The sequence below is a fragment of the Nycticebus coucang genome, chromosome 12, assembly GCF_027406575.1.
Source record: "Nycticebus coucang isolate mNycCou1 chromosome 12, mNycCou1.pri, whole genome shotgun sequence".
NCBI lineage: Eukaryota > Metazoa > Chordata > Mammalia > Primates > Lorisidae > Nycticebus > Nycticebus coucang.
This window is the reverse complement of record NC_069791.1, coordinates 89,478,875-89,501,271: the sequence shown is the minus strand read 5'-3', so window position 1 is coordinate 89,501,271 and position 22,397 is coordinate 89,478,875. Positions and strand designations below refer to the sequence as shown.

General features: G+C 50.2%; 1 protein-coding gene across 2 annotated transcripts; it reads left to right on the top strand.

Moving 5' to 3' along the window:
* The first annotated feature begins 406 nt into the window (after positions 1 to 406).
* SDR42E2 (short chain dehydrogenase/reductase family 42E, member 2) lies at positions 407 to 22,323 on the top strand. 2 transcript variants are annotated; one of them, XM_053556897.1, is made up of 13 exons: positions 407 to 456; positions 1,072 to 1,155; positions 2,920 to 3,671; positions 4,133 to 4,228; positions 5,699 to 5,756; positions 6,443 to 6,561; positions 7,252 to 7,327; positions 11,420 to 11,502; positions 13,685 to 13,822; positions 14,337 to 14,402; positions 17,262 to 17,325; positions 19,034 to 19,107; positions 21,914 to 22,224. In XM_053556897.1, the coding sequence occupies exons 3-13, from the start codon at positions 2,958 to 2,960 to the stop codon at positions 22,163 to 22,165; spliced, it is 1,740 nt and encodes a 579-aa protein (XP_053412872.1). In that variant the 5' UTR covers positions 407 to 456; positions 1,072 to 1,155; positions 2,920 to 2,957; the 3' UTR covers positions 22,166 to 22,224. The 2 variants fall into 2 exon arrangements, with proteins under 2 accessions (XP_053412872.1, XP_053412869.1); XM_053556894.1 differs by lacking the exons at positions 5,699 to 5,756; positions 6,443 to 6,561 and having other exon boundaries at positions 21,914 to 22,323.
* The last annotated feature ends 74 nt before the right edge of the window (positions 22,324 to 22,397 follow it).

The following is a 22,397-nucleotide window of genomic DNA, read 5'->3' as shown; positions in this document are numbered from 1 at the left end:
AAAATAGAAAACAGGGCTGACCCTATAGCCTTTTTGCTATAGGGGTACTCTGAGTCCCATTTCTGAACCTGTTTTCCTGGGTCTAAAATTGCACTAGAACAGAGTTGTTAGGGTTAAACAAGATACCTGACCATTTGGCACATGGTGTGTTCAGGCTAAGATTTTGTTTTTCTCTTCTCTGCACCTGTGCCCACAACAGGGTGTCATGTGAGTGGAGCCTTTCCAGTCACCTCAGTGCCTGTAGATCCATTATAGCAGCTGTGTGAGCTGTTGGGCAGGTGCCTGCCCCTCTGCTGCTGCCACTTGAATGCTTTTTCCTGGGATAGTGTGATTCATCTGGGTTTCCAGAGCAGGGGAACGGCCAGTAGTGAAGAAGTGCCCATTAAATGTGGAATGATGGGGTTGGTGAATGGATCAACATAGAGATGGGTGGAGGAGGAAGGCAAGAAAGGAAGGGTAAGTAGATGGTTGAAAGAAAGACATATGGAATGAACTGGATGAATGGAAGATTGGATAGATAGGCAGAAGGATGGATGTGGAGAGATGAAAGGGTGGAATCGTGGCTTGATGAACAGACGGACTAATAAATGGGTGACGTTTGAATGACAGATGGAGAGGATGGAACGATGGGCAGATGGATGAATGGACAAAGATTAGTAAACAATGAGTGGGAGGACAGACGAATGGACAAATGGAAGATTAAGCGGGATGATGGATAAACCAAAGAGCAGAAGGAGAAAGCAAGGCAGGTTGAGCAAAAAGGAACGTGCAGGAGAAAGAATGGGGTGGGTAGGGAAAGCATCACTACTGTGGTTTTAGGATGGTGTACGGGCAAGAAAGAGCCCAGCACGCAGGGCTTTTGCGTCCTTTCTTCACCAGAAGCTCGGCGCTTTACGCCCCATTCCTCCCTACTGTCGGGTGAGAGAGCCTGCGGGAGCTCCAGCGCCCGGAGTAGACCCGGGCTGAGGAAAAAGTGCGCAGCTAGATTCGGGCGGCGGCAGCCCCCGGCCTCACCCCGATAAGCCCCGCCCATGCTCGCTCAAACCCCGCCCCTCCCCGTCCCACCCCCAGGAGGCGGTGGCCCTGCGGAGCGCGGCTAGACTAGGAGACCCACACAGCTCCGGGAGCTCGCATCCCCGCGGGAGCCCAGGCCAGGTGAGTGCAGCCCGGGCGCGGGCTGGGGACGCGAGTGTGGGCGGGAGAGGAAGAGCGAGGGGATTATAGTGGGTGGAGACCTACCCGCCAGCTGTCCACCGCGCGGGAGTCGCACTCTCTCCTCCGACGCACCTGGGAGTCGTCCGCGACTGGATCCCGCGTCGACCTGGATTTGGGCCGAAGCCATTTCCAGTGACTCCTTCTAAGGTCCCCAAAGTTGTGTGAGCCTGTGCTTGCACCTCCCGCTGATGGGAGGCGTGGCCTCTGCTTCCCTAGCCGGCCCGCAGAATGAAATGCGGCGTTTCTGGGGCCCGCCGGCCATTGGAGTAGTGGCACTGCCGGATCCCGAACAGGCCCGAGAGGTTTTTTGCATCCAGCAGCCATTTACTGATGGCCTGCTTTGTGCCTGGCACTGTCGTAGGTGAACAAAACCCTCATGGAGCATGAGAACTAGGTTTGCAAAACTCTTGGGCATTGTACAGGTGGAGGAGCAGCCAGGGTTATCTGGGTCCTTCTCAGAGCTGCGCACACTGAGGTGCAGTGAGGTTTTAAGGATCTTGCGCAAGGGCATACCCCAGGAAGGGGTACCCTGAGGCCAGCTCCCAGCCCTAGCCACAAAAGTCATCCCCTTGGGAAAGAAAGACAGTGCTGGTCCCACAGACCTTTTCCCAGAGAGAGTTCTCTGGGTCTGGCTAGAAGAGAGCTCCACTCTGGGTGGCATTCTCTTCCTCCCCTGGAGGAATTAGGTCTATCCTCTATGATGACTCTGATTTGACCCTCCACTAAACCCGTAAATGTTAGTGCTTATGTAGGACATGACTGTATCCCTCACCCAGACTTTGGTCAGGAAAAATTTAAAATTTAAATTCAGCCCCAATTGCTGTCAGAATCCCTGCCCTATGATCACAGCCAGCAACAGCCATGGGACTTATCAGTTTATCAGTCACTCAACAAACACCTGTTCTGACATGCAGCCAGTATGTGCCATACAGGGCTGAGACACATCGCTCTGCATTGGTAGGGCCTGGTGCATAGCAGGCCCCTAGAACACACTTGCTGTTATGACGATGACAATAACCGGCCACTGTTCCAGCCACATGCATCCTTATGTAGAGTGGGAGGTCCGGGGGGTGGTGGTGACAGTGACAGCCTGGCTCACTTTAAGTCTACAGTGAGGATGACAAGATCTTCAGTGCTGTCACTCTAGGCCCATAGACCTGACCCTGAAGCTTGTAGGGAGCTTGAACACACCCTGTGGTGTCAGCCACCTGCACTACTGAGGGACCTGGGAGAACCAGGTGACAGGGCAGGGACACCTGTGTGGATCCTATGTGGGTTTTTCTCCCACCCCCACCCTCCTCCTCCTCATCTTCTCTCCCTCTTCTGGGACTTCCCCATCTTCTCAGTCAGAAAGCAGTCACCTCCCAGTCTGGTGAGATTCCCTTTGGTATAATGTGCTCTGTCTTCCTCTGGTACTACATGAGAACTGGGGTTTTAAGGTAGAAAAGTCTTACTCATGCAGTGTGACTTTGGGCCTCAGTTTACCCCAGCTATAAAATCCAAGGCTTGGCTGCCTTGTCTCTAACTCTGTACAAGAGGCAAAGCCACCCTGGAGGTTCTTGAGATTCTGAAAGGTACAGGTTCACTGGGAATTCAAAGGATCCCTAATTTCCACCTGGAGTTCCTCTCAGTCCTAGGGGTCTGATAATCTACATGACTTGAGAAAACTCTAATAAACATTCTTTATTCTGTTTTTCCCTACAGGTGAAGAGGGTTTCTGGGTCCACATGGCTTCCTAGAGGATGAAGCCCAACCCCACAGGCTCCTCCCCAGAGGCCTGCAAAGCTGCAGGCCAGGGCGAGAAGAGCTGTCCTGTCTGCCAGGCCTGTGGAAGCGTCTCAGGCCCAGGGTCTGGTGTAGGGTTGGGGTCTGGGCCTGGACCAGGGCCTGGTGCTATTCCAGGGTCTGGACTAGGGCCTCATGCTATTCCAGGACGTGGATCAGGGCCTGGTATTGTTTCGCTGGGGCCTGGGTCAGGACCTGGTGATGTTCCAGGACATAGATCAGGGCCTAGTGCTGTTCTGGAGCCCAGGCTGGGACCTCGTGCTGTTTTAGGGCCTGGACCAGGGCCTAATGTTCCAGGACGAGGGGAAGGATCTGGTGCTGTTCCGGAGCCTGGGACAGGACCTGGCACTGTTCCGGGTCCTGGACCAGGTCTGGGTCCTGGGCCAGGACCTGGGTCACTACCTGGGGCAGAGTCAGTGCCATGGCTTAGACGGGGATCTGGAACTGGTCTCAAAGGCAGTGAGTCAATGACAGCCCCAACACCAGCACTACAGCAGAAGACTCAAGCTGGACCTGCAGAGGCCCCTCAGCAGAAGGTTCTGGTGACTGGAGGAGGAGGCTACCTGGGCTTCAGCCTGGGTTCCAGCCTGGCCAGGCGTGGCACACCCGTCATTCTGCTCGACCTCCGCAGACCCCAGTGGGCACTGCCCACAGGGACTGAGTTCATCCAGGTGCCCTGGCCGGGAACCGGTGGTAGTTGTTAGGGACAGTGTCTGACTTGAAAGTAATGATATGCAGTATAAGAGCACAGGCTCTGGGGCCAGACCATGAGCTCTAACTCTAGCTGCAATATTTCCCAACTGGGTAGCTGTGGTTCACATCTCTTAGCCTCACTAACCTCATCCACAGACAGTAATAATATCTGCTTCACAAGGTCTCACAGGGAGTTGGCAGGGTGGTGCACATAAAACACTCCACACAGCCCCTGTGACCTAGAGTGCATGATAGGTCAGCTGGTGGTGCTGCTGTTGCCCTGCAGAATCGTCTAATACATCCTGCCCCACCAGCCTTTCCTGCAGAGGCCTGGCCTGGGCTGGGGGAGCAAATCAGGGACCAGGGAAGGTGCAGAGTTGTTAACTCTGTTGGCCTTGGACTTGACACCGTGCCCCCATCTTTTTCTTCTCTGTTTCAGGCTGATGTCCGAGATGAAACAGCCCTGTACCGTGCCTTTGAAGGGGTGGACTGTGTCTTCCACGTGGCCTCCTATGGAATGTCTGGTGCTGAGAAGGTGAGCCCCTCACATACAATGCTCAGAGTTGGGCAGAGTGGGGTTCATGTGCTGGCTATGCCCACCATGCCCCCCACCTCTGTATCACTCTTCACCTCCACCTGGAAGGATTTGGGCTCCTCCCAGCCTCTATCCTGCATCCATGAGACCAAATACAAGTTCTGCCACTTTCTAGCCGTGTGACCTAGGGCAAGTTAACTTAACTTCTCTGAGCCTCTCTTTCCTCATCTAGAATGCGAGAACATTCCTACTACTTGTATCACAACCTCTTCAGAAAGCAATGTGATAGTAGCTATCAAAACATACACTTTGACTCAGAAAGGGCACTTATTTGTGTATTTGCAGCATTGTTTTTAATAACAAAACACCAAAAGTAACCTAAATGCCCATCATTTGGGGACTGTTTAAATGTATTGTGTTGTACCCACACAATGAAATGAAATTCTCTGTAGCCATTCAAAACAGTGAGGTGACTCACCATGTGCTGATAATAGAACCATTTCCAAGGTGCAAATCAATATTCATATCCTTGTGTTTGTGTAAAACAAAAAGTTAGGGTAGATGTTTGTTTCTATACCCACACCTGTATATGTCCTGATATTATCTCTAGATTATCTCTAGAAACACACAGAACTGTTAACAGTAGTTGCCTCTGGGGAAGGAAAAGGAAGACTTTGAATCAGAAGTGGGAAGGAGGGTGGGGCCTTGGTGTGTGCCACACCTTCTGGGGGCAAGACATGATTGCAAGAGGGACTTTACCTAACAAATGCAATCAGTGTAACCTGGCTTATTGTACCCTCAATGAATCCCCAACAATAAAAAAAAAAGTGGGAAGGAAATTTCCTTTTCACTGTCTACCCTTTTTACTGTTTGAATTATTTTTAATCCTGTGATTATATTATCTATTAAACAAAAAACACTGCAAGAAAATTAAATATAGCTTAAAAATAAGAAGAGAACTCACCTCTTGGTGTTATAAGGATTAAACGAGATCAGAGATCAGGAAGCTGTCACCCTGTTCCTAGTTCACAGAGGCCTCTCCATGGCCCAGTCATTTTGGGTTTTCACAGCCCCCTCACTAGGGCACAGCCAGCATCACCATGTCCATCTCATATCATGGACAGGGAAACTGAGGCTTTGAGCACAGAAAAATAATCCAGCTGGTCTGAGTTCCTCTTCTGTGCCAAGCACTGTACCAGGTCCTTCCAAGGATCTTATTTAATCCTGTGACCACCCAGAGGCTCAGCCCTCAGTGACAGATGAGGGAACTGAGGGCCAGATAGGGGACAGAGCCTTCACTGACCACCCAGGGAGATGATGGCACAGCTGGGCACACTCACTGCCTGTGGCCTCTCAGGACCCCTGCCTCTGAGCTGGACACTCTGCTACCCTGGCCCTGCCTAATTCTAAGCCCAGCCCTCCAGCCTCAGCGATGAAGCACGACTTTACCACTTCCGTCTTGTCTTTTAGCTACAAAAAGAGCAAATTGAGTCTATAAATGTCGGAGGCACCAAACTAGTGATCAATGGTAGGCGCTTAGAGCCACGTGTGAACTGTTGTGTGCTTCCTCCTTCTCTCCCCTCTCCTGCTGCAGGCCCAGCTCCTGGGGACAGGGTTGGGGGACAGAGGTGGGACCCTCCTGACTACTCCTGCAGAGGGCCCTGCATAGGGTGTGACAGTAAGGCCTCAATGTGTCTGGGAACACAGGGTGCAGAGTGGGCACTCAGGGTTTAGGGGCTGGGAAGAAGAAAAGTTACCAAAGCAGCAAAATAGAAGGCCTATGCCTGGGCTCTCTGGGTATGTCCTGTCTTGTTCTGCACCCCATTTTTCTCTCTGGTTCTAGAGTGTCTTTTTTCTATGTCCTTCTCGAGTGAGACCTTCTTCTGACCTGTCCCTAGTGAGGTAGAGCAGAGGCTAAAGCCTCACTAAGAAAGAATAAGGAGCAGGCCCGGTGGTCAGGGCCTCAGTAAGCAGGAATTTGTCCTACAGCCCAAGTTAAGGGCAGGAGGCCCTTCTCTCCCAAGCAGCTCTGGATTTGGGTAGGGTCCAGGGGCCATGATGTGTGAAGATGGGGTAGAGATCTGTGGGTTCACCCAAGAGGTCCCTGTGGGCACCTCACCAGCCAACTCCCTTCTCACACTCAGCCCCATGTGTGTCTTTTTGCATGTGTGTGTGTGTTTGTGTGTGTGTTACTATTTGCACCTGTCTCTGCAGTCTGTGTTCGCCGGCGGGTTCCAAGGCTCATCTACACCAGCACTGTCAATGTTGTATTCAGTGGGAAGCCCATAGAGCAGGGCGATGAGGACTCTGTGCCATATTTCCCGTTGGACAAGGTACTTGGCTTCCAGGAGAGGTGGGTGGGGCCAATGGGCCTGGACCCACAGCCCAAAGGGCAGGGATGGATGAAGTCAGAGTCTACTTCACAACTTTGTGTGAGTCCCAAGAGGAAGGGGACCCTCTCAAACCTGGGTGGCACAAGCCTGCTCCTGTTTCAGCTAGCCATGCCCACGGGGGTTTTGAAATCAGACAAGCCTGCCTTGAGTTCTCACCTGGCCACTTTCTACCCATGTTACCCTAAGCACGTCACTGAGGTCTCTGAGCTACTGTTTCTTCATTGGGACATATCACTATTGCCTTGGGGTTGTGAATAGCAGGAGATGAGATGATGCATAAGCAGTAAAGGGTGACATAAGTCATTCACCCAGTGCACATCCAGCCTTGGTGTCACAGGCAGGCATTTGGGGCTGGCAGGAGCCTCCCCGAGTCAAGGAGCCCTGGTCCTTGTTGCTCTCTGAGCCTAGTGCTCCTGTGAGCCTGCGAGGAGACATACCCTCCTCCCACCCACAGGGAGAGGAGGGGCAGTAGGGCAGGCCCAGGGCTTCCATATCCCAGTGGGAATCCCCAGAGTCTAGTCCCTGTGTGGTCTGAGGGCAAGTGCAGCCCTGAGGACCAGGTCAGGTGAGTGTTGCCAGCAGTATTACTGACTCCTGTCTGGTGGCTCTGTTCTGCTTGTCCTCTGGCAGCACATGGACCACTACTCCCGAACCAAAGCCATTGCTGACCAGTTGACCCTCTTGGCCAATGGGACACCTCTCCCAGGCAAGTATCATTTGGTTCTGTTCACCCAAATGCACCTGAACTGCTGCTGGCCCCATGGTATTTGTGTGATTCCAGCATTTGGCTGACGTGTGTCAGACCCCGCCTTACTGCCTTCCAGAGGACCAGTCCAGGGCTGTGGCCATTCAGCATTCAGCAGGTTCTGAGCACCTGTCATGTACCAGTGCCCTGCCAGGGATACACACTGAAAAAGACCCAGTGACTGACCTCATGTCGCCCACAGTCTCTGTGCTAGGCTAACCCTCTAGGCTAGCTAACTCTCTAGGCTAACCCAAGTCTAGCTGTCTCTGTGGTGCACAGGAGTGAATGCAGATTTAGGGGTCCTCTTTAGATAAAAGAGTACAAAGTTATGAATATGGATGAGATATAATGGTTTGAAAGGGCTGTGTAAGGGCTCTTCAATAACTTTCCAGAAAAATCTCCCAGCTGCCTTATAATAAGGCAATATGTTGCCTCTTCTGGTTATAGGGAATAATAGAATACGGACAGTCCATATTTATTGAGTGCTTACTATGATACATGCCAGGCCCTATTTTGCATGCTAATTTTATGTGCAAAATTATCATGAACTCTTCACAGTATCTCTATTAGGTAAGAAACTTAGGCATCTCTTGTTTTCCAAACTTAAGAGCCAAATCTATTTAGATAAATTCCTTGCTATCCAGGGCGGCGCCTGTGGCTCAGTCCGTAGGGCGCCGGCCCCATATACCGAGGGTGGTGGGTTCAAACCCAGCCTCGGCCAAACTGCAACCAAAAAATAGCCGGGCGTTGTGGTGGGCACCTGTAGTCCCAGCTACTTGGGAGGCTGAGGCAAGAGAATCGCTTAAGCCCAGGAGTTGGAGGTTGCTGTAAGCTGTGTGAGGCCATGGCACTCTACCGAGGGCCATAAAGTGAGACTCTGTCTCTACAAAAAAAAAAAAAAATTCCTTGCTATCCAAATTAATACTATTTGTTTTCTGAAATTCAGAAACTAAAAAAAATCAGATAACTTGGTTTCCCTTCACTATCAAAATCATCTAAACTTGAGAGCCAGGTGGATTTGGGAAGCAAAGGATGCTTAAAATTAGAATCCCTGACTTACAGGGAGAAAAATAATACTGATGAACTGACTTAGCTCAAGATCACACAGCTGTTAGATGGTAGAGGTAGAGCTGTTAGGTGTTAGGATTTGAACTCTATGAGAGCACCCAAGGTCTAACCACTGTGCCACTCTACAGTCCCAGCTGAGCAGGTGCTTGAGTGTGGGATCTTTTCCCTAAAATCTTCCCCAGTTTCTCATCACTTTAGGCTAATCAGGCCTGGTCCCCTGATACCAGTGGGAATGTCCAGCTGAGTTTTCTCAGGGTTTGAGCCTGGATAGTTGAATTCTCTTCTCTAACTGGGGCCTTCCCCAGCTGGACCAGCAGCCTGTGTGCTAGACACCTAATCCTCTGACCAAGAATTATTTATGTGAGCACCCCCACTTTCCATAGTTGGGAGAGTCATGGATACCCTGGGCCCAACCCCTCTGTGAAGTGGCTGCCCAGTGCCCCACCTGCTAATGTCAGCTGCAATCTGACCATCCCTCACTGTGCCCAGGTGACCCAGAGTTTAAAATTAGGTGCAGGCTGAAAACTTCACCAGATACCTGCTTTCCAGGAGTCCAGCCATGATCACCCTGGTGATTGCCACTCCTTACTACCCCAGCTGGTCCCAGAGACTGTCCTAATTCAGGGATTCTAATTTGAAGCATCCGTCACTTCCTAGAAGGGCCCTGGTCCAGGCAGGGAAATGATGTCATTTTCTTTTTTACAAGGACTCTGTTGGTTGCTGGAGGTAGGAAAGGGGCTGTAGAGAGACTTGTTTGCTCAGTGCTTTTCACATTACAAATCAAGATTTATTAGTGAGAAGAAATCAGCTTAGGGAGGTGGGCGCGGTGGCTCACACTTGTGATCCCAGCATTTGGGATGCTGAGGCGAATGGATTGTCTGAGCTCACAGGTTGGAGACCAACCTGAGCAAGAGCAAGACCCTGTCTCTAAAAATAGCTGGGCTCTGTGGCAGGCACCTGTAGTCTGAGCTGCTTGGGCAGCTGAGGCAAGAGAATCGCTTTAGTCCAAGAGTTTAAGGTCGCTGTGAGCTAAGACACCACAGCACTCTACCAAGAGTGACCAAGTGAGACTCCATCTCAAAAAAGAAAGAAAAGAAATCAGCTTTTTAGGGCAATTTTGACTAACATTTTTATTTGGAATAAACAGAAAACACTGCTGCATCACATATAATAGGGACAGTTATGGTTATGTGAGACTTTATATTGATTACAGAATTGTACATATGTTCTGAGTCTTTTTTTTTCTTTTGAAACAGAGTCTCACTATGTCACTCTCAGTAGAGTGCTGTGGCATCACAACTCACAACAACCTTAAACACTTGCGTTAAGCGATTCTCTTGCCTCAGCCTCCCAAGTAGCTGGGACTACAGGCACCCACCACAACACCTAGTTATTTTTTTGTTGTTGTCATTGTTGTTTGGCAGGCCCAGGCCAGGTTCCAACCTGGCAGCTCTGGTGTATGTGGCTGACGCCCTAGCCGCTGAGCTACAGGTGCCGAGCCTGTTCTGGGTTATTTATATGATGTTAATTTCTTACTGTGGATCTTAGGCTGAAAAGTTTGAAGGCCACTGAGTTGAATTATGTTGGCTGGGAGGATGAAGGGATGCCCTTTGCATTAACCCAGTCAGGTGTCCTCTGCAGAGGGAGGCACTCTGGTTATCCAGCTGAGAGGGCACCTCATCTTCCCTGATTCCAGTGGCTGGACAGAGGTCAGCAGGCCACAGCAATAACTGAGAGTGATTGCATCTTGGGAACCTCCCAGTTTTTAATGTTCTCAAAGCAAAGAAAATGACAAACGTTTGAGGTGATAGATACGCTAATTACCCTGATTTGGTCATTACACATTATATACATGTATACATGTATCACTCTATATCCCATAAATAAGTACAACTTTTACATGGCAACTAAAAATAATAAAAGAAAAAAGTCTTAAATGAATTATGGGAATAAACTGGAAATTTTGTCAGCATTCTTAAGACTTAAAAGAGACAGCCCCTCAGTCTGGACTCTTAGACATCCACGGGAGACATGTGCACCCCCTTCCACCCTTGAAGAGAATTGGGAAGCCCTGGACCAGGCTCTGTTGTGGTCTGGGCAGCTCTGTGGGACAGAGTAGTGAGAGGGGAGCAGACTCGCAGGCTGTGTGTGATGGCTGTAGTCTCTTCCTTCCAACCTTCATTGTTGGGAAAGTGTAACTAACAGCTGCCACCACTTCTGAGGCATTCATTTTCCAGGTGAGAAAACCAAGAAAGCTGAAAAACAGGGTTTATTGTTAGTCTTTCCCCATGATTAGTGGAAAAGGCTTGGGCTTCCAGACCTCATCTCAGGTCCCCCATGCTAAACTGTGTGGCTGGAAGCAAATCATATCCCTTCTCTGAGCCTTTGTTTGTTCATCTGTAAAACAGGCTAATAACAGCTCCCCCCTCACAGGGTTGCCTTGAGGGGGAAAAAACAATCCCAGCTTCCCAGAGTGTCAGGAACATAGTAGGACCTCTCTGACAGTCCTTATCTATTAAGTATCTATAGATAGTTCTTACCTATTAGATTAAGACGTCTCCTGGTCCTTATCTAACTGAGGATTAGTAAAGGGAAAGCCCAAGCTATGGTGTGAGGGAGTGTGGATCTGGGTGCATCTGTATAATGGGCACAGTGGGACTTTTGGGGAGTGGAAGGAGATCACAGTAATGTACTTGGGTCTTACCTCTGCTATTGGCCTGTGGGTACTGTGAAGACGGACCGTTTCTTGGTCATTCTTAGATTCTTAGCAGTAGGGTGGGGGCAGGGGGCGAGTGGGGCTCTGAATAGCGTTGAATGATTGACTGACTGAAAGGAACAACTAACTGAATTCAGAGACCCCAGAGCTGGTCTCCTCTAACCTGTCTGGGTAAGGAATGGGAGATGTGGGCAGCCTGTCTCTCCCTCTTCTGGCTGAGCTGCTCTTGCCCTTGCCCAGGCTCCTGACTGCCCTCCTCTGTGTCCTAGGAGGAGGCACTCTTCGGACATGTGTGCTCCGGCCCCCAGGGATCTATGGCCCTGAAGAGCAGAGGCACCTGCCCCGTGTGGCGGTATGTCGCCCCACCCTCCCAGAACACAGGCACTGCGTCAGTCTCAAAGCAGAACATCCTGCGCTTGGGGCCCTCAGTTCTGGGAGATGCCCCTTCCAGGAACAGAGCTCTCAGTATGTGCCAGCCAGGCCCAGGTAGAGGAGACATGGAACTGTGACCTGAAAGAGACAGAAGGGAGCCTGTTGCCACCACTCGCATGTGGGGACCCTGCAGGCTGGATGGTTCACTCATGCTGGCAGCACAAGAGTCATACAGAAAACCTTGCGCTAGAGAAACCAGTGCCAGGAGTCTAGTGCTCTAGGCTCTGTCCTCAGATTTCTCATGGTTGGTCAGAGAAACAGGGCAACAGATGCCACAGTCACAGCCTCGGTGAGGTAAGTGCTGTGTAGAAGGGAAATAAAGAAGATGGGCCTGGAAGGAGAGCTTCCAGGTGGACTTCCTGGAGGTGGAGAAGCCTGTGCTGTGTGGAAAGAGAAGGAATCAAGGAAACTGGGTTGTAGAGAGAAGGTAGGACAAACAGAGGAGGCAGTGTGGTCACAAACCTGGAAGTGAGAAAGATTGTGATCATTTTAGGAAGCAGAGCTGATCTGGGAGTGCGTGGTCCTGGGGGCCATAGAGAGTGATTAGGGAGTAGAACTCCGGTCTGCAGTGTCAAAACACTCTTTTGTTGGAGCTGCCTTTTTTGTTTGTTTGTTTGTTTAATTAACTGGATTCTCAAAGGATGTGGCATCAACCCAGTGACTCTCTCCTTTATTTATTTATTTATTGTTTCAACAAATACTTACTATGTGCCTGGCACTGTTCTAGGTTTAGGGACAGATCAGTGAACACAACAGATACTTCCTAACTTTCTGGGGCCTGTCTTCTCACATGGGACTAGATAATAAATAGTAACCATGTTAAGTTATAAGGTGTGTTCAAAGGTGCCACACACCATGGAGAAGAGGGAAAAGTAGAGTCGGGTGAGGGTATTGGGCTTGCTGCACAGTCAGGGGAGGTGACATTTGAGCATCTCCTGGACAGAAGTGATAGAGTGCATCACGCAGGTGTTTCCAGGGGCAACAGCTCGCTCAAAGCCCTGAGATGGGAACCTGCTCACATTCAGGAGAGGCATGCAGTCAGGAGGAGGTAATGTTGCAGAGTAGCTGAGGCCAGGTCAGGAGAGGTCTGTAGGCCGGTGTCAGGACTATAGCTGCCAGCGTGGCAGGATGGGTGCCCTGGTAGGCTCTGAGCCAGGAGGAGGCATGACCTTACTTAGCATTTAAAAGGAAGCCCCTGGGCCAGACATAGTGGCTAGTGCCTATAATCCCAGCATTTTAGGGAGCTGAGGCAGGAGGATCACTTGAGGCCAGGAATTTGAGGCCAACCTGGGCAACATAGCAAGACTCCATCTCTATAAAAAATTCATGCCCAGTAATGGTCTGAAAAAAATAATTTTTTTAAAGGATACTCCTGGCTGTGCAGAGAATAGGCCCCAGGGCTGAGAGTGAGAGAGGGAGACCAGTTAAGAAGCTACTGTGGGGTCTAAGAGCAGGATGAAGGTAGCAGTCAGGGTGGTAAGGAGTGGACAGATTCTGGACATTTTTGTTTGTTTTTTTAGAGACAGAGTCTCTTTATCACCCTGGGTAGAGTGCCGTGGCGTCACAGCTCACAGCAACCTCCAACTCCTGGGCTTAAGCGATTCTCTTGCCTCAGCCTCCCAAGTAGCTGGGACTACAGGGGCCCGCCAGAACTCCTGGCTATTTTTTTGCTACAGTTTGGCCAGGGCCGGGTTCAAACCTGCCACTCTCGGTATATGGGGCCGGCGCTGTACCCACTGAGCCACAGGTGCCGCCCAATTCTGGACATATTTTAATAGTTGAGCCACCTAGATTAGCAGGTAGGTTGGATGCAGGATGTGAGAGAAACGAAGGTTGAAGGCAGCTCCAGGGTGTTGACCCGAGTAGTAGAATGAACTCAGCAGTGAGCTGGGAAGGAGGGAGGAATGGATGCTCCCTGGTAAATTGAGTTGTCTATTAGACACCAGGTGTTGATGTCAGGAAGGCAGCCAGGGACCCATGAGTCTGGGGCTGGGGGTCCTGGCCTGGAGCTAGAAGTCTGGGAGCCATCAGCCAATAGATGGACCGTGAAGTCACTCCAGGCTTGACCAAGACTATGTTGATCACCTTTTCCCCTCCACCAGAGCCACATCAAGAGGAGGCTGTTCATGTTCCGATTTGGGGACCGCAGGACACGGATGAACTGGGTTCACGTGAGCAATCTGGTGCAGGCACACATGCTGGCAGCTGAGGCCCTCACTGTGGCCAAGGGCTATGTGGCTGTGAGTCTCTTGAGATGCACCTCTTACCCCAGGGCTGCAGCAGTCAGTGGGTCCATCCCCATCCCAAGAACATCACTGGCCCACTCAAGATTTCCCCCAAGTGGAAGCTGTCTGGCAGGGCCGGTGGCCAAGGGAAGCTTGGGGGAGGGGTCCTTTATAGAGCATCTTTAGTTCTGCACAGAGACTCTGTGAGGTAGGTGTTAGTGATCCCAGAATAATAGTCACCAAATGCTAAGCAAATGTCCCGTTTATCTTCACAACAGCCCAAAAGGGAGATTCCCTAATTGTCCTCTGTTTCTCAGATAAAGGAATGGAAGTACCGGGAAGTTAGCAATATGTTGAGATCACACAGCTAGTTAGTGTAGTGGCCCCAGGATTCACAGGGAATGGCCCAGCTCTGTCCCCAGGCTGCTCAGGAGGACCAGGGCTTGATCCACTGCCTGGAGCCACCTGAGGGGTGGAGCAGGACCGGTGAGCAGGTGCCTGACTGACCCCTCCTGTGTGTCCCCTTCAGAGTGGGCAGGCGTACTACATCAATGACGGGGAAAGCGTCAACCTCTTTGAGTGGATGGCCCCGCTGGTAGGTGCCCCACCCACCCGCTGTCACCCTGAATGGGAATTCTAGAATCCCGGTGTTCTCTTCCTGTCATCCTTTCCAACTTCCAAAAATTAAGTTTTCACAATGAAAATCAGCTCCAGCTACATTGGAACTAGGTGATGGAGCTGGAGCTGCCCATTGGGGAACCACATGACCCCCTACTTTGCCACCACTCCCTTCCAGTCTCTTCCCAACTTGTGCTGGTGTCCAGCCCTGAGGACTGTTTGCTGTGACCCACCACACTATGTGTCAGGCTCCCAGGAGGTTCATGAAAGGAAGGTGGACCCAGGGAGGTGTTTGGCCCTGGGGAGTTCTGCACTACAGCCCCTCCCAGAAAACCCCCTCCTCTCTGAGCAGTCAGCCATCTTTACCTTCACCTTCTGGGAGCCAGGCCTGCCTGAAAGGGGCAGACCTGAAAGCCCCAGCTGGAGCACATGTCCTCACTGCTCAGCTAAAAGCCCCAGCTGGAGCACATGTCCTCATTGCTCAGCTCAGAGCTGCTCTATAGGCCAATGATTTTTTCTTTTTTTTTTTTTTTTTTTTTTTTTGAGACAGAGTCTCACTATGTTGCCCTGGGCAGAGTGGTGTGGTGTTACATCTCACAGCAACCTCAAACTCTTGGGCTTAAGCGATTCTCTTGCCTCACCCTCCCAAGTAACTGGGACTACAGGCGCCTGCCACAATGCCCAGCCATTTTTTTGTTGCAGTTGTCACTGTTGGTTAGCTGGCCCGAGCTGTGGTGTATGTGGCCGGCGAATCCACCAGCCTGGGTGTATGTGGCTGGCGCCATAACCACTGTGCTACAGGCAACGAGCCTAGGCCAGTGATTTTCTACAGTGTGCCATGAGAGGATCTTAGGTATGCCACAAAAATTTTTAAAGATCATTAATTTACTTTCAAATGAAATTCAAAGTACAGTAAGTATATTCTTTTTTCACTCTTTTTTTTTTTCTTTGATCAACATAATATAAGTGTGCCATGGAAGTTTAATTGTAGGTTCAAGTGTGCTATGAGATAAAAATGGTTGAAAAACACTGCTCTAAACTGTGGCCCAGACCCAACCTGACTCAAGCCCACCAGGTGTTGTCTTTTCTTTTTTTTTTTTTTATTTTTGAGACAGAATCTCACTATGTCACCCTTGGTAAAGTGCTGTGGCATCACAGCTCACAGCAAACTCCACCTCTTGGGCTTAACCGATTCTCTTGCCTCAGCCTCCCAGATTGCTGGGACTACAGATGTCCATCACAACACCCAGCTATTTTTAGAGACGGGGTCTTGCTCTTGCTCAGGCTGGTCTCAAACCCGTGAGCTCAGGTAATCCACCCACCTCGGCCTCCTGGAGTGCTAGGATTACAGGCATGAGCCACTGCACCCGGCAAGGTGTTGCCTTTACCTCTCAGCTCTTGCAACCACAGAGGTTTGGTTTTGTTTAAATAACAGCCTTATTGAAACATAATTCACATACGTTACAGTTCACTTGCTTAAAGCATACAATTCAGTGGGTTGTCAGTATAGTCACAGAGTTGCACAGCTGTCACCATAATTGATTTTAGAACATTGCATCCTCAAAAAAAAACAAAACAAACAAAAACCTGCAGCTTTTACTAATTCCTGCCCTTTACCCCAACACCCTCCTCATCCCCAGCAACACTAATCTACTTCTTTCTCAGCTTTGCCTCTTCTGGACATTTCCTATCAGTGGAATCAGACAATACAAGGCATTTTGTTCAGTTTCTTTCACTTAGTTTTCAAAGTTCATCCACGCTGTAGCATGTATCATATCAGTACTCTATTCCTTTTTATTGCCCAAGCAATGCCGTATTCTATTCTATGGATATACCACATTTTGTTTTATCCATTCATCAGTTGATAGAAATCTGGGTTTTCCCATTTTGTGGCTATTATGAATAGGGCTGCCATGAACACTCATGTACCTGTCTGTGAACATGTGTTTTCCTTTCTCTAGATATGTAATAGGAGTGGAATTGCAGGGCTATATAGTAACTCTGGGTTTAACCTTTTGAGAAACTGCCAGTTTCTAAAGTTTTCTAAAGTGGCTGCATTATTTCACTTGTTATCACCAGTGTCAGGGGGTTTCAAAACATTTCTCCACATCCTGCTTCCCCTTATAACTGTCTGTCTTTTTGACCTGGAGAGTTTTTATATAAGTGAAGAGCTCGGTTTATCCTGTGCTGGCCCATCTCTGCATGCATCTGCTACCACCCTCCACTCACATGCTGAGGTGTTGTGTTTTTTTTTTTTTTTTTTTTTTGGAGACAGTCTTACTATGTCGCCCTTGGTAGAGTGTTATGGTGTCACAACTCCCAGCAACCTCCAACTCTTGGACTTAAGTGATTCTCTTGCCTCAGCCTCCCAAGTAGCCGGGACTATAGGTGCTTGCCACATGCCTGGCTATATTTTTTGTTGCAGTTGTCATTGTTTGAATCCCTGGGCTTGATTCAAACCCACCAGCCTGGGTGTATGTGGCCAGCGCCCTACCCACTGAGCTACGGGCACTGCCTGTTGCATTGTTCTTGAATAGCACAAAAGTTAATTCTTGAAAAATCAGATTCTACATAAGTGCCTTGGAGTGTCGCTAGGTATAGGCAGATGTTAAGTATAACTTAATAATGTGAATGAGCCCAAGTTCAATTCCTACTTGAGTTGTCTGGGCTAAGGTATGGATTTCATTTCAAGACCAGCACAGGCCTGGGCCTAGCCGTAGGTCTGCCCCCTTGAGGCAGGAGGTATCTCTGTTGGTCCTGGGCTAGAAGGAGCCTATGGCTTTTTACAGCAGCCCTTGAATGACCTGTTGTCATCTCAGGGCATGTTTCCTTGCAGTTTGAGAAGCTGGGGTACAGCCAGCCCTGGATCCAGGTGCCTACTTCCTGTGTTTACCTGGCAGGTAAGGAAAGGAGCATGTGTATTAAAGCACTCCCTGTGCCAAGTGTCACCCAGGATAGGGACTAGGATGAGGTCTATGAGGCACAAAGGGCACAAAATTTCAAGAGGCCGTGCAGGTGTCCCAGCCTGATCCTGAATTTGCAAGGTCCCAGGAGAAAGTGTCTCCTTAAATCTCATGCCTTAGCCACGTCATTCCCTCCTCCCTGTCCCAACCCTATCCCACTTGCAAGGCAGTATGATTGGACCCCTTTTAAAGGGGTGACTGAGGAATGGCCAACTCCCCGTGGCCTTGCTGGAAGGCACCATACCTCAAGAGAAGTCCTGGTCACCCTAAGGTCACCCTGAAGTTAAGGCTGCTTTTGGATATGTGGAGGCTCCATTTTGACACTAGATTCTCCTCTAGGCCCTGAAGGCCAGTCTCTGACCTCTTCTCCCACCCTCAGTACTCTGCTGCTGGCCTCCTCCCACTGGAGTGCAGAGCAGGCATCAGGCATGACATGACCATTCTGTAGCAACAGGTGCACCTCAATGACAAATTGTTGTGTTTCTGGAACTCTTTCGCTAGATCTTCTACATTTTAAATGCATTGAGATGCTTGCCATCAAAAGCAGGGGCTTGCAAACATGTGCTCCCAGTCCTGGATGATGGCACTTGTGAAAGGTTGTATATGCTTCTCTGTTCTCAGTGTGCTCACTGCAACTCAGAGCTTCTCAGCCCAGGCTGCACACTAGAATTAATTGGGAACTTTTTTTTTTTTTTTTTTTTGTAGAGACAAGAGTCTCACTTTATGGCCCTCGGTAGAGAGCCGTGGCCTCACACAGCTCACAGCAACCTCCAACTCCTGGACTTAAGCGATTCTCTTGCCTCAGCCTCCCGAGTAGCTGGGACTACAGGCGCCCGCCACAACGCCCGGCTATTTTTTGGTTGCAATTTGGCTGGGGCCGGGTTCGAACCCGCCACCCTCGGTATATGGGGCCGACGCCTTACTGACTGAGCCACAGGCGCCGCCCTAATTGGGAACTTTTCAAATGGAGAAATGCCTCCATCAGGATCCCCGAGAAATGCGGGGAGTGTATGGGAGGGAAGCATCAATATTTTCTTTTTTTTTTTTTTGTAGAGACAGAGTCTCACTTTATGGCCCTCGGTAGAGTGCTGTGGCCTCATACAGCTCACAGCAACCTCCAACTCCTGGGCTTAAGCGATTCTCCTGCCTCAGCCTCCCAAGCAGCTGGGACTACAGGCGCCCGCCACAACGCCCGGCTATTTTTTGGTTGCAGTTTGGCCGGGGCTGGGTTTGAACCCACCACCCTCGGTATATGGGGCTGGCGCCTTACTGACTGAGCCACAGGCGCCACCCCATCAATATTTTCTAAAGTGGTCCAGTGTGCAGCCCAGGTAGAGAACTGTTGCTCCAACCTCTTCTCTTACTCAACAGAGAACACTGGAATAGAAGTGAAAGAAATTTTTATAATAACTTTGAATCTGCTCAGACTTATTTAAAAACTTGTCCTTTACTATTAATAACAAGTTACTTATTCACAGCTAAGCAACGCACTCCAGCCTGAGGTGCTGATTTAATCCATTGGCTTTTGCAAAGTGACCCCTAGAAGAGCAAATAAATGCCCCAATTGATTTGTCCCCGAGGGTTTCCCTGCTTCCCTGCATTTTGCTGAAGTGAAGCCCCTGGTCACAGCCCCTCCTTCTCGCAGCCGCAGTGATGGAGCATCTGCATCTGGCCCTGAGACCCATCTGCAGTGTCCCTCCGCTGCTCACCCGGAGTGAGGTAAGTGGGCCATTGCCACAAGAAACCCCACACTCTACCATGCTGCCCCTTCTTTACCCCTCCCCCACCCACTCCCACTACTCCTTACCCCTTTGACACCATGATTAGGTGCTTGTCTGAGGTCTCAGAACTTTCCATGTGGGCCCAAAGCTGGTGCAACTTCCATTATAATCACCCTAATCTCTGGGCTTTTGCTGAGGCTGTGCCCTCTTGGTCTGAAATGTGACAGTGCTGAGCCCATCTCTCATCCCTGTTATTTCATTCATAAGCAGCTTATCTTTCCAGCCAGACTGGAGGCTGTCAAAGGCGAGTTCATGACATTCACGTTTTTGAATGCCATCAATACCACTAACTCTCAACACACATACACACAGAGCCTGCTGGTCCTAAGCTTAGGTCATGCTTACTGAATAAGTACATGTTAAGTGCCTACTGTATACAGAACACTATTCTCATAATAATAATGATGCACGTATTTGCTTAGTTAAAAGAGAAGACTTTTGAATTGCAGATTGTAAATAGTAAGACAACAGGTGGCATTTGTTTTTATTTCAAAATTGTTCCAGTGCACTGACCCATTTGATGTTCTCTGACACCCTGCTGAGTTAGGATGGGATGAAAGATTATGATCTCCATTTCATGATGAGAAACTGAGGATTAGAGAAGTTAGTGATTTGCCCAAGGTCACACCATATTGGAATGGGCTTCAGACTCCAAGTCCAGTCCTCTCTAACCCAGGGAATGGCAGGGAGAGGGAGGGTTGTAGAATTGTAGAATGGGCCCCCAGGAAGCAGTTACCTATGGTTTCTCCTTTGAGCCACCAAGACTATTAGAGAAGAGAGAATAATGACAATAGTGACTATCTATTGATATGTCAGGTACTGTGCTTTATGTCCGTTAACCTTCATTACTACTCTCAGTTGTAGATTCTATTATCATCTCCCTTTTCAGAGGAGGAAATTAGATAGTGAAATAACCTGCCTGTGATCACTCACTTAAGTGGTAGAGCTGGGATTCAAACCTAGACCTAAATGATTTCTAGCTTAACCACTAGCTTGTAAAATGCATCAGGAATCACATCCCTATGAAATAGCTGCCCAGGTGCTGCTAAGCTGTGGTCAGGGACTTGGCTCCCCTCAGTCTTGTCTAAATTCTGGGTTTCCTTGTTCAGCTCAGGAGCAAAGAACCTTTAGCTGCGGAAGTTTCTCCGCTATGGCTCAGGCATCCTCTGCTGGTCAGTCTGACACATCAGCCAGCCCTCTAGTTTTGACTCTATTATTATATAGCCTGTCATTCATTTAACCTTTTTTGAGCACCTACTGTGTACCAGCTACTGTGCAGAGCAGCAGAGACAAAAAGACTAAGTCCTGAGATGTAACAGTCCAAATGGGAAGACATCTCTTTCACCAGGCAACTCAAAACATTGTAATAAGAGCTATACTAGGGAAATTTCAAGGAACTTTGGAGCACACAGAAGGGGCACTTACGTCAACTCTGAAGTCAGGGAGGCTTCCCAAAGGAGGTGACAGCCTGAGATCTGAGAACCCTGTGCCCAGGGACCCTGTTTATCTTATCTTGGGCCCTAACTTATCTCGGCTGGAGTAAACCTACAGGTACCCTCCTCAAAGCCCTGCATTTACTGGCTGAGGCAAACAAGACAAACTAGCTTCTCTCCTTACTCCCGCAAGCATCCATGACCAGGGGTTGGTCCTCAAGGACTGTTTCAGTGCCTTGGCAGAATCAAGCCACTGGTTTACTCATCCCCAGGGTCTGCCTGAGGAACAAGAGAAGAAAGGAGGGTACAGGCTCCAGCATAACAGGGAAGAAATTTAAGCTAGACTCTGGCTCCCCTGTGTGATCCTGGGCAAGCCACTCAACTCTGACCTTCATCCAAATATGCAAGGAGGGGATTGTCCTAGTACCACCTCAGAAGAGTAAGTAAGGTATAGAAAGGATTTAACCCTGGACCAAATGCAGAGTGTGTGCAATTGATAGCTGTCATTATTACCGGTGGACCCCAGGCCATCTGGCAACTCTGCATATGGCAAACCCAGCCCAGACCCTGGGGAGTAATCAGCTCGGCAAAAATGAATTCCTCTCTTAGGGAAGCTTAATTACCGAGTGTTAAGGCTGTGCCTGAGGCCGCCTGACCACAGTTGGTCTGGGGCTGAGGGCAGAAAGCCAAGCCAGTTTCCTGGAGACATTTTTCTGGTGGGTGTTGGTCTTCTCCAGTGGATAACCAAGAATTTACCACCGGCCTCCTAGCAGGCCGGAAAGAGAAGTGCAGAGGTGGGACCTTTGTTTCCTGGAGACGGAGGTGTCAATTGAGTGCGAGTTCAACTGAAAGGGGGAGGCATCCTGGAGGACACACGCTCCATGAAAATGGACACGGAAGACAGAAGGGAAATCCTCCCTGATAAGGGCATCAAGGAGTTTCACTTCGCTGTGCGATGGAGGGAGTACTTACCTTTTGTTTTTGTTTTTTAATGTAGAGACAGATTCTCATTTTATCGCCATCGGTAGAGTGCCGTGGCGTCACACAGCTCACAGCAACCTCTAACTCCTGGGCTTAGGCCATTCTCTTGCCTCAGCCTCCCGGGTAGCTGGGACCACAGGCGCCCACCACAACGTCCGGCTACTTTTTTGTTGCAGTTTGGCCGGGGTCGGGTTCAAACCCACCACCCTCGGTATATGGGGCCAACGCCCTACCCACTGAGCAACAGGCGCCACCCTCTGCCTTCTTTCCCCTTTGGGGAACACCCACATGCAGGAGCGCCCCTCCCGCTAGCCCCGCCTCTCCCCGCAGGTGCTCAACGTGGCAGTGACTCACACCTTCCAGATCGCGAAGGCCCGCGCTCAGCTGGGCTACGCGCCGGCCAAGTTCAGCTTCGCCGAGGCCGTGGAGCGGTACGTGCAGTCCACCGCCCGGCGGCCCCGCGGCTCTACGACGCGGGCGCTCCTGCGGCTGCTGTTTGGGCTGCTGCTCCTTGGCCTGCTCGCCCTGGCCCTGTACTTCCTGGTTCTGCAACCTCTGCAGGCCACCGTTGACCGCCTCTGACCGTGGGGAGGGCCCGCTTCACCCTCACCCCGCCCCCGGGTCCCGCCTCTGAGTCTGGTCACGCCTTCCCCGGCGTGGAGAGCGGGGCCGAAGACCAACTTAGACCTATCTCCGCCTCTGCGTCCTGGCCCTTCCCGGGTTCCTTCTGGCTTGGCTCGGTTAGTGACAAAGCCTTATCCTCAGAGCCCGCTCTGCCTTCCAGACCTGCCCAATCCCGCCACGGCCCAGATTC

Coding starts and splice junctions, on each gene's coding strand:
- SDR42E2 (XM_053556897.1), top strand. CDS start 2,958: ATGAAGCCCAACCCCACAGGCTCCTCCCCAGAGGCCTGCAAAGCTGCA. Junction 11,503..13,684: donor GGCACCTGCCCCGTGTGGCG/GTATGTCGCCCC, acceptor CCCCTCCACCAG/AGCCACATCAAGAGGAGGCT. Junction 14,403..17,261: donor TTGAGTGGATGGCCCCGCTG/GTAGGTGCCCCA, acceptor GTTTCCTTGCAG/TTTGAGAAGCTGGGGTACAG.